The following is an 11,931-nucleotide window of genomic DNA, read 5'->3' as shown; positions in this document are numbered from 1 at the left end:
TATTGGTATTGAAGCGGAGACAATACTTCCTCAAACGCTGAAATAACTTCAACAAGTCTTCCATGTGGCCTTCTTCAGATTGAGACTTAGCAATCTTATCATCCACATATACTTCAATTTCTTTGTGCATCATATCATGGAATATGGTCATCATAGCCCTCTGGTACGCTGCACCAGTGTTCCTCAATCCAAAAGGCATCACTCTATAGCAGAATGTTCCTCAGGGTGTGATAAACGTTATTTTTTCCATGTCCTCAGGTGCCATTTTGATCTGATTATATCCTGAAAATCCAGCCATGAAGGAGAAAACATTGAACTTTCATGTATTATCTACCAATATATCAATGTGTGGTATAGGAAAATCATCTTTCAGACTTGCCTTATTAAGATTTATGTAATCAACACATATATCCTAACTTTTCCATCCTTCTTGGGTACTAGCAAAATATTTGCAATTCACTGAGGGTACACTGATGTAACAAGAAACCTAATGTTAATTTGCTTCAATACTTCCTCTTTAATCTTTTTCCCATATCGGGGTGACTTCTTCTCAGTTTATACTTGATAGGCGGACACTCAGGCTTCAATGGCAGACGATGCTCCACAATATTTGTATCCAGACCAGGCATGTCTTGATAAGACCAAGCAAAAATATCAACATACTTTTTCAAAGGCTCCACAATCCTCTTCTTAACATCTTGAGAAAGCAGTGCCCCAATCTTGACTTCCTTCCTATCTTCTTCTGAACCCAAGTTAATCACTTCCAACGACTCTTTTTACGGCTGAACGGTATCTTCCTCGTGCTCAAGCAACCGGGAAATCTCATCAGGAATACATTCTTCACTCTCTTCTTTAGCCTCATACATAAGACATTCAAAGTTGGGAGAGGGCGTATGATATATGCACATATGATATATGTTTGATTTTATAAATGGATAAATGCAACAAGTGATTATAATTTTTTAGGGGTTTTTTATGTTACCATTTTCCAGAAAAAATAAAAGGTATAAACACATATATGTGGGAAACAAAATGTCTTTTATTGATGATTTTAAAATATGAAACAAAACAAGCAAGCCCGAACAATATCACTTTCACCTTAGGCAGAGGGAAATGATTTTTTGAAAGAAACAAAAAATAATTACTTTGAAACATGAATACATTTAGGAATGTCCACAACGATCAAGTTCTAAATCTCTAGTTCTTGCTCATCTTTAATGATAGTTCCACTTCCTAAAAGATAGGATTAACGAAGCTTGCAGTGTGAAATATCTTATGATAGGAATGAGAGGTAGAATCTCTTGTCACCATTGAACTGTTCTGAGGAGAGAAACCCAAACCAGTCAGGTTCTTATTTTCTGGTAAATTGACCATCTGTCCCCAGACACTTGATGGTCCTTGTTGCACAACCTAGCGAGCATCCTTGAGAGAAGAAATAGAAGCCACAACCTTCTTAGGTTCATTGTCAATGGATAAAGCTTGGAACGCAGTTCCAATAGAAGCTTCATCAACTTCCACCTCATTGAAGGAAGAGAGTTGACTAATCAGCATTGTTTATTCTCCATTTATAACCACCAATCTACCATTCTTAACAAATTTTAATTTATAATGCAGTGTAGAGGTAACAGATCCGGCCTCATTAATTTGTCAAGAACTTCTCATTAATTTCTGATGCAATGTACCATGTAGGAATCTTCTTAGGAACAGGATGAGGTGATATAGTCTAAGTCAAATTCTTCTGAATTAGAGCAGGAAACAATTCAGTGTATGTCATTGGTATGGGATCAAAATTTCTTCGCTGAAATTGATTCTTCCTGTTCTGTTATGGAGCCTATTGATAATTGGTGCGTTGTTGTTAGGGATGCTCAAATTAACCAGTTTGATGATTTATCCATAACCATATCCATATCCGATTATCAAAAACCGGTTTATTTTAATTTGGTTTTTCAACCGATCCATTTTTAAAACTATTTGGATATCCATAACCAATTGGTTGGATAACCATAACCAAATAAAATATCCAATATGATTCAAAAACCTAAAAACCTAATCACATTCACGTTTCTCTCTTCTCCTTTCTCTCAATTGAAAACCCAATCCCCTAAACATTGTTCTCTCTTCTCCATTCTCGATCAATTTCGGTTCCGTCAATATAGTTTTTGACGATTCTCTCTTCTCCATTCTCGATAGATTCCGGTTCCATCAATATCGTTTTTGACAATTCTCTCTTCTCCATTTTCGATTGATTCCGGTTCCATCAATTTGTGGAAGGAATGAATACATCAACCCAGGTAAATATATTCATTTTCGAATTTCGTTTCAATTTGCTTGCTCTGAATATTTGTTTTATTTGAATTTCTGTATTTGCACTTTTTCTGTGTGCTATATAATTTTATTTGAATTTCGTTTCAATTCGATTCGATTTGCTTGCTCTGAATATTTGTTGTGTTTGAGTTTCTGTATTTGCATTTTTTCTGTGTGCTATATAATTGTATTTGAATTTCGTTTCGATTCGATTTGCTTGCTCTGAATATTTTCAGCCATTAAACTGCAGCCATATGCTGAGTTAATTTGACATTTGATGAGTTTCAGTCTTGCATTATCTTTGACAACATTCCTGATCAGATCACAATTTTGTGTCATTTCTGCTTGTTTTCATGTTGATGAGTTTGTGCAAGGAAAACAAATTCATAATTACATAGATAGAATTGGGTTTAGAAGGTCTCTATATGTTAAGAGTGCATTGATTGACCTGTATGACAAATATGAGAACTTCCTTGGCAGGTTACTCATTGCAATTAAATCTGACAACTATGAGATCCACCTAGTTGTGTTCTTAACCAAGAATCTTCACATGGGAAATTATGATATCTTACAAGGGTCTTTTTCTGTGTTATTTATGAACCTATTCGAATTTTTATGAAAGTCTCAGCCAATGTATTCGAATTTCGGTTCCATTAGTAGCTTGCTTGTATTTTAGTATATTTATTATGATATTTAGTTGTAGGTTGGTAAACACAATTACTAGAATTCTGTCTTTCTTACAATCTCATCTTGATTACAGCATATTATCTTTCTTTGACATATATGTTTTAATCTCTTTTTACTTTCTTTGACACAGTGTAGTGTTGTTTACATACAGGTTTACTAGAGGAGTTAAGGAAAATGGTTATTTTTTCAAACTATTTTTTATTGATAGAGGTTAGAACATTAAACAACGAACATATTGGTAGACTTAATCTTTGTGTATTATGTTGTTAGGAACCCAGAAAATGATACACATGAAAAAAACAAATGCAGAACAACAAACAAATGCAGAGTGGGATGTTTATTACAGATGGATTGGAATATTACAGAGGGAAATGACCCTGTTTTCTGACTAGAACAGTGCTTCTTTAGGAAGCTATAGATTTCTAATCAAATCTAAGCAACAGAGTGTTGTTTACAGAAGTTGATCTTGAATGTCTTAACCATCACCGACATTCACTAAATATGCCAATTGCATCAAAGTTGGTGTACTTCTCACACTGCGAGTTCGTGCTGTCAAATTTTGGATTCATTATATGACCACATTTCTCACTGGAATCATGAAGTTCTACTTTAATATGAAGATAGAGTTGTGTTGCTTGCTCTTCTATTATTTATGCCTACTGAATTAAACCGCAGCCATATGCTGAATTAATTTGACATTTGATTGGTCTTTTCAAAGCAGGAAATTTCTGAATCGAATCTTATGACGGATGAGACAACACAAAGCTTGGGAACTACTTCTACTCGAGCACCAACCCATCGAAGAAAAAAATCTTCTGTTTGGACTCACTTCACTCCTGATTTAGATTTGATTGGTATAGCTAGATGCAACTACTGTGGCTCCAAGCTAAAGTCCAATAATGGAACGTCTTCCATGGCTGCTCATTCAAAAAAGTGCAAGAGTAAAAGAATGAAAACAACTCCTTCATCAAAAACAAATGTGGCTTCCCCTTCAACAATGGTGTTAGTCAAATTTGACCAAGAGAAATGTCGAAAGGCAGTGGTTGACATGATTGTGGAAATGGACCTTCCGTATATGCATGCGGATCATAAAGCTTTTCATCGTTGTTTGAATGTATTTCAGCCAAGATATATTCCTATCTCTCGATGCACTGTAGCACGTGATGTTTTGTCTTTGTGGGATTTTGAAAGGGAAAAATTGAAGAGATTTCTTTCCGAACATTGTCGAAGTATGTGCTTGACCACAGATGGTTGGACTTCATGTCAAAACATGAGCTACATGTGCATAACAGCACATTTTATAGACAATAACTGGACATTGCACAAGAAGATTTTGAATTTTGTTCAAGTCTTAAGCCATTCAGGAGAAGTAATGGCAAATACGATTTCACAATGCTTGGACAATTGGGGGTTGAAAAATGTTTTGAGTGTGACAGTTGACAATGCGTCATCAAATGATCGCGGGATTGAAAATCTCAAAAGGAGGCTAAGTTTGAGAAATAATTTGGTTCTGAATGGAGATCACTTTCATACAAGATGTTGTGCACACATCATGAATTTAGTGGTTAAAGAAGGTCTAAAATAAATTCATATTTCAATTTCAAGAATTAGGGGTGCTGTCAAGTATGTTAAGTCTTCTCCGAGTCGAGAACATAAGTTTTTCGCATTTGTTGGAAGTAGACATATTGAATACAAGGGTAGTGTTCAATTCGATTGTGATACTCGATGGAATTCAACATATGACATGTTGAAGGCTGCTCTACCACTTCAAATAGCCTTTCTTGAGTTTGAGATTAGTGATGCTAAGTATTGTGAAGAACTTGAGAAAGGGAGTGGCATTCCTACCGCTTTAGATTGGGAGAAAGCACGCGAGGTTGCTCAATTTTTGGAAGTTTTTAAGGCTTCAACTTTGCGCATATCAGGTTCAACATATGTGACAAATAATATGTACTTGGAAGAGGTATTTTCAATTGGTTTGGCTATAAAAAACATATGCGATTCTAAAGATCCATCTTTAGCTCATACAAGGAATATAGCTTTAAAGATGAAGGAGAAATATGATAAGTATTGGGGAAGTCCTAAGAAATTGAACATGTTGCTGTTAATTTCTTTTGTGTTAGATCCTAGGAAAAAATTGGTGTATGCTCGTTGGTTTATCGAAAAAAAACTTTGATAAACAAAATGCTGAAATCTTGAAGGATAAATTAGAATCGGATTTGAAAACCATATTTGAGGAGTATAACGGTGGTGCGACAAGTGGATCTCAAAGTAGCTTTGTTGAACCCCCTGAATTAGTTGGACGAATTGGAAATCCCGAATATTATTATGGGATATTTTTGCAATCCAGTGGTCTCAAGTCAAGTGGAGTGAAATCAGAATTAACAAAGTACTTTAAAGATAGGTTAGAAGGTGATATTCCTAACTTTGATATCTTGACTTGGTGGATGGTGCATTCAAGTCGACTTCCAATCCTAGCTAACATTGCGAGAGAGGTTCTAGCTATACCCGTCTCAACGGTAGCTTCTGAGTCTGCCTTCAGTACTGGAGGAAGGGTGCTTGATGACTATCGCAGTCGCCTAACCGCTAGATCCGTGGAAGCACTTATTTGCACAGAAGATTGGCTTGGTGGATCACCTTCGCCATTGCCTACGCAAGATGATATCGACGAGCTTGAGAAAATTGAGCGAGGTAATTTTAATTTTATTGTTATTGTTTGCATTTTAAAGCTTGAGAGACATGATGCTACTACTTTCTTTCCTAAATCTGCCTTCGTCCCGTTTTTTTGTAAATAACATTGATGTAACATTGTATACCAGTGATTCTCAAGACAGATTTGATCCTAAGAACTATTTTCTGTTTTGTAAATAAACATTTGATGTGAGTTTTCTGTTTGAAATTAGTTGCAAATAATTGTTTTATGAAGATGAGCAAATGGGGCCCCAACAATTTTGTAAGCCACTAGCTTAGCTTAGCATTTGGTGTGACATTAATTAGTGATGTAGTTAGTATTCAGTTTGCCTTATACCTTTTGTACTCCAAATTTAGATATTAGATGCACACTGCCCTTACGAATCAGTGCCTGTGATTATATAATAGACAGTAAGAATAGAAACCTTTGTAGGAAGCTGTGCAAGTTTATCTTATTGCACTGACCCGTGACCAGCATCCTTTCAAATGACCTCATACTCAAAATTAAATGTCTGAGGATGACTTACAAAGGATGACTTGCACAACTTCCATGTAAAAGATGATGTTGGTTGATACCGTTACATGTCTGGGAAATCAAATGAGTGCATCGTTACAGGCGTGTTGGTTTTAATGCTCACATCTGTTCCATTGGACCTCTACATTATAGTCCAATACAATGACTTTTTTTCATTGAGATACTTTACTCTTTCTGTATATAATATTAATAGATTACAATATATTTTAACTTCCGTTGAGTGTAGCAGTATTTTGATTTTGAAATACCAACATTTGCTTTGAAATCAACTATAAATTTGGTCATATTTCGGCTAATTTTGGTGTGAGACCTTAACATTGTCTTGTCACAAAACTATTAACAGTCATGTCTTTTTCACACCAAAGGTAGTTTAAGCTTCTTCTAAATATGTCTGGCTGGCCAACTTTTAAATGCACACTTTCATGTAGGAATAATGCTATTTGCCTCCTTAAACATTCTCTTATGTAATTTGGGCGTCTGAGAAGTTACATAAGAATAAGCTTTTGCATATAGTATGTTAATAACCACTGTATTCCTTAAGTTTCCCGGATTATGCTGGTTCTGCATGTCCACACATGCATGTCTTACTAACTTGCTGACTTATTTTTCTTTTCATATTTTTTTTGCAAAGTGCATCTAATGGAGATAATAGTTATGTTGCCCTTGATGAGGATTGAAGACAATTATAACTGAGGTATTATCTTGCTTTAATGCTTACTTCTTAAATGTCGGTATTCCTCTAGGATCAATGGTGTTTGTGTTAGTTTAAGGGAATGTTTGAAGGCATAACCAACTTGTCATGCTGTTTTAACATATTGTTTGTTTGTCTACAAGTTTGGTACAAGTTGTCTCAGCTGTGCTTTGGTATTGGTTCTGACTTAGTTGCAATTTGGAATTGGTTCTATTAGATTATCTCATAGGATTAGTTTCTTATCATAAAGTCAAGACTGTCATAATTGGATTAAAATTGTGTCAAATACATAGAAACACCACTTTCATGGAATCCAAAAGGAAAAGATGCAGCTATTGTAGTCGATAATGAAACACCGACACAACACCGATACACCGATACATGTAATAATTTGATAAAGTTGAATGGAGTCACATGTGTTGGTGATTACTAATTAGGCTACATCTGATAACTTTTGTATCTTTTGAAGGGTGCGATCAATAGGAGATTCACTTATGCTGCTGCAAGGAGAATGGATAATGACAGAGTGAATAGTTACTGCAAAATGCCAATTTTTTAGTTATATATTGTTTCAATCACAGTCAAGAGATTTTTTATATGTAACAAACAAGTAGCTTTAACAGTTTATTCTTGTAATAATTCCAAATGTTTGCTGAAATAGCTTATCAGTTTTATGCCGAAAACGATTATAAAAAAAATAAATATTCAATTTTTAAAAAGTGAATTTTTATGTTCAAAACTGGATAATTTTTAATAAGTTTAAATTTTAAAACCGGTTATCAAACTAAAAACCGGTTATTAAATCAAAACCGGTTATTAAATCTGGTTATGGATATAACCGGTTTATAACTGGTTTTGAAAAAATAAATCCGGTTATGACAATTGGTTTTAAAATCCGGTTATGCTAAATGGATAATATATGGATATGGACAGGTTATGGATAATAATCGTCCATGAGCACCCCTAGTTGTTGTGGTTGGTAGGCAGGGAGCTACAGGAGCTGCATTAATCATGGGAGTTACTAATGCGTCCTATTGTTGATAATTGTTCCTTCTTCTAGTTGGTCTTCCATGGGAAACTGTACTGGTATCTGACTCATCCTTCTTCTTAAAAGAAGAACCATAATTCTTCGTATTAATTGACGATTGTCTCCTCTAGCCAAACGACCTTCTCTCAAAGCCTCTTCTAGTATGACACCCATTCCCGCCATCTCGGTGAAATTAGCAGGAGCACTTGCGATCATTTTTTCATAGTAGAATGGACTGAGAGTCTTCAAAAATATCTTAGTCATTTCTTTTTCCTCCATGGGGGAAATCACCAGGGCGGCTACCTCACGTCATCTTTGGGAATACTCTTTAAATGATTCTTTGTTTTTCTTTATCATAGCTCTAAGCTGATCCCGATTGGGATCCATATCCATGTTATACTTTTATTTCCTGATGAATGCCCCGCCCAAGTCATTAAAAGTGTGAATATGAGTACTGCCAAGACCCATATACCACTTTAAAGCTGCCCCAATTAAACTGTCCTAAAAATAGTGAATTAGCATACGTTAATCGTCACTATGAGTAGACATTTTCCTCACGTACATCACCAAGTAAGCTTATGGACCAGAGCTTCCACTCCCCTATACTTTTGGAATTATTGCAATTTGAACTTCGTTGGCACCTTCACATTAGGAATAAAGCAAAGGTCATGTACATTTTTTCCAAATAGTTCCTTTCCTCAAAGCGATTTCATTTCTTTTGTAATTCTTAAAATTGGTCTTGGAAACCATCCATCCTAGCACAGATACCAAGGCCATCACTTGGCGCAGCATTATGATAAATGGATTCTTTAGCAAATAGACCGGTATGCACAATGGGAGAAGTGGTAACCATAATAGGAGAAATGGTGGGAATCAATTCAGTAATGGATAAGTAACCTTCACACATACCCCATTGATAACCATTAGGAATACAATGCTGGGTAGAAACAAAAATCGGGATAGCAGGGATTGTTGTGGAAACAATCACAGTACTCAAGACCTTCGGCTGATTCTGAGCTTGAGAGTTAAAAGGAGGAGGGATTTGATTTTGAGCCTAAATTTGAACCTGGACTTGAGCAGCGATTAAATTCTCCACCAGAGTGTTGAGACGCTCAATTACTATTTTCAAAGTAGTAACTTCTTCGCGTAACTCCCTGTTCTCTTATTCCAATCCTTCCATTTTCCTTCTGTAGTTGGCTCGAGTAGGGTATTGATGAGACAACTTGACTGAACGAAGTAAACATCAAATGAGATTATGAAGAAAATTTGGAATGCAAGATCAAAAGTGCAAATGATGCATGATATGCAATGCAAATGATTTACTTTTATTAGTTTTTCAAGGAACTTGAAGACTTTTAATTGCAACTATCACAAAGATAACTCATTTTGAAGTATAGCAAAGAAAAGAATTATAAAAGATAACTCTCTTTTTATTAATAATGGAAAGGATTACAAGTTGGAAGTACAATGCTTCAAAGAATCCTAAATTAGAAAAGAAAGCAGAAAATCTATGGGTCCAAAGGAACTACTTCTGAATAAGAACCAACACCTCTTTGTAGCTTCCTCTTGAGCTTCTCCAATTCACCTTCATAGAATGCCTTCATATGAGTCTTCTCAACCACTAAATTATCAACAACTTCCTTCCATGCAACAGACCATTTCTGAGCACTAGGAACCATAGGAACACCAGAGGAAAATAATTTCTCTCTCTGTCTCTTCCTTTTCTCAATTAGTTGCTTGAGTAGTGCACTTTGATGAGGAATCTGATCATCCTTTTTCATCAGCCATCCATTCGGAAGGTGAAGTGTATTCCTCCATATTCTTAATAGGAATAATAGAAGATGAAAGTGGAGCAACGGGTAGTGAGGTTTCTCAAGTAAATATGGCATCTTGAACTTACGAGCTCTAGCTTAAACCCATTCAGTATAAAACTTGAAGGCAATACACTATTTATTCCCCCAATTCCTTACTCTTCCTATCAATGTTGTGCCAAGCACGCACAATCCGATCCTTCATGTCCAAGTGTCCAACCTTATTATGATAAAAGAATCCTAATACTAGAATGCTAGTATGTTAGTCTCTCATAAGATACGCAAACTAACGCCTCACAAGGATGAGGTTGTAGTTAATTCCCCCTTGTGTACCAAGAAGAGGTACATTGGAGAATTACCAACAACCATCAATGATCACACTAGTATCATAAGCAGGATTGTACCAAGTCATGTTAATTTGAGTAAGAGGAATGAGTCTCAAAGTCCTATAGTGAATAGAATGGTATGTGTCTCCAAGCAAGGTAGGCACAGGGTTCCCAATCATGAACATCTGGATAGCATTAACATCAACAAAGTTGTTAATGTTAGGAAAAAGCACTAGACCATAAATGAGTAGAATAGTCTCAAAACCAACCATACTTCCTTTGCTAGCCAGAGTAGAAGCTTTCCTTATTAAGAACTTAGACGTCAATCCCAAAAAACCTCCCTTATTTGTAAGATTGGCCTTCACATATGATATATTCAAATGGAGAAGTTCTTCTATAATATCAGGCTCAAGAAATCTCTCTAAACCACTGAAAGGTATTTTGTTCGAAACAAGCAAACCAAACCAATGAAAGTATTCCTTCAAAGTAGGAATAAGCTGATAATCAGGGAAGGTGAAACAATGATAAACCGGATCATAAAACTGGACAAGAGTCTCAAGAATTCCCTTTTTAACCTTGGTCTTCAGAATAGATAATAACCTCCCACAGTGATTCTTGAAATTGTCAGGATTAGATACCATAAATGCTAGCTTTCTCAACGCTTCCGCATTAGGACTCTTGAAGTTGTGCTTCTTGACACTCTTCGTTTGGTGCATAGTACCTGTGATATTTGCAAAGAAGGATCTCTAAGTTCCTTGAAAACCAAGAGCGAAAGATGCTTTTTATGGATGCACGAATGAATGGTTATGCATCAATCACAATCAAGACCACACTTAAGATCATAAACAAGGTCTATAGGTTCGACATAACTGGCATGGAACCATAGGTCTAACCATCCCATAAGGTATGTACTAGGGGTTTATTGTACCTGTATCCCAGGTTCTACAAAGTTCCCAGAGTCTACAATCCTCTTTCGGATATTATCGGCCTACACAACTGCTTGTGGGTGCCAATAATATTCTCAAGAAAAACTTGTCTGAGTGTACCATCGCATGACAACTGGTTCAAGTCTGCGCTTGAACTGTTACTGCACTACATCCTAAAAGGATAAGAGGGAGTAAATGGTTTTAATGGCCTTTCAGCTTCTCGAGACATTCAAAATTGAAAGTAATAGTGTTGTTACGACTGCTCGTAAAAACAAGTACTAGCTTCCACGAGGCCTTCACTAATTGGGGTTACACCGTATGTTTTTCATGTTTAAGACTGCTCTAGACATGAAACTATCAATCATTCCACCTCCTATCTTATTGTGCTCTTAAGTCTGGGTTAGGACTTATCTTACCACAGAGGAACCACCAAGCACCAAAAAGAAAAATCAAACAAACCAACAAATAAAACACACAATAATATACATAAAAATATAAAATACACAAATAAAAAAAATAGGCTTCACCCACTTAAAGATAATGTAGTATCCCCAGTGAAATCGCCAATTTTCTATAGAGGGGAAAAATTGAGATCAAAGCCATTGGATTGACTTGACTCGTATTTTAGTGAAAGTCACCACCGCGCTTTATTGTTTCCAAAGGAAATGGGAAAAGAGCGAAATAAAACCCAGAGAAGTTTTTCAAACCAAAACTAATAAAAATAAAGCAGAGATATTAGGTACGACGGTTGATTATGCAAGGGAAAGATGTTAGTGCCCTTCACATATGTGGTACTCTACATGAACTTTTTTGTAAATCTGTGTAAAAGAGTTGTGTGCAAAAGTAAGTTTTGTTTGATTTGTTTTTTAAAATTATGCTCGGCAAGATATCACATCTTGTGCCTACATACCCCCTGAGTACAATGGATAATTCATA

General features: G+C 35.8%; 2 protein-coding genes across 2 annotated transcripts; one reads left to right on the top strand and one right to left on the bottom strand.

Moving 5' to 3' along the window:
• The first annotated feature begins 3,733 nt into the window (after positions 1 to 3,733).
• On the top strand, positions 3,734 to 7,338 carry LOC131597250 (zinc finger BED domain-containing protein RICESLEEPER 2-like). Its single transcript, XM_058869957.1, has 4 exons — positions 3,734 to 4,476; positions 4,597 to 4,951; positions 5,112 to 5,679; positions 7,199 to 7,338. Exons 1-4 carry the CDS (start codon positions 3,734 to 3,736, stop codon positions 7,336 to 7,338), a joined length of 1,806 nt encoding a protein of 601 aa, XP_058725940.1.
• A 2,760-nt stretch (positions 7,339 to 10,098) lies between these two features.
• LOC131597249 (uncharacterized) lies at positions 10,099 to 10,785 on the bottom strand. The gene has a single exon (XM_058869956.1). The coding sequence runs from the start codon at positions 10,783 to 10,785 to the stop codon at positions 10,099 to 10,101; it is 687 nt and encodes a 228-aa protein (XP_058725939.1).
• Positions 10,786 to 11,931: the final 1,146 nt, after the last annotated feature.

The sequence above is a fragment of the Vicia villosa genome, linkage group LG4 (genome assembly GCF_029867415.1).
Source record: "Vicia villosa cultivar HV-30 ecotype Madison, WI linkage group LG4, Vvil1.0, whole genome shotgun sequence".
Taxonomy (NCBI): domain Eukaryota; kingdom Viridiplantae; phylum Streptophyta; class Magnoliopsida; order Fabales; family Fabaceae; genus Vicia; species Vicia villosa.
Note: the sequence above shows the minus strand (reverse complement) of the source record. Positions and strands in the feature narration are given on the sequence as shown.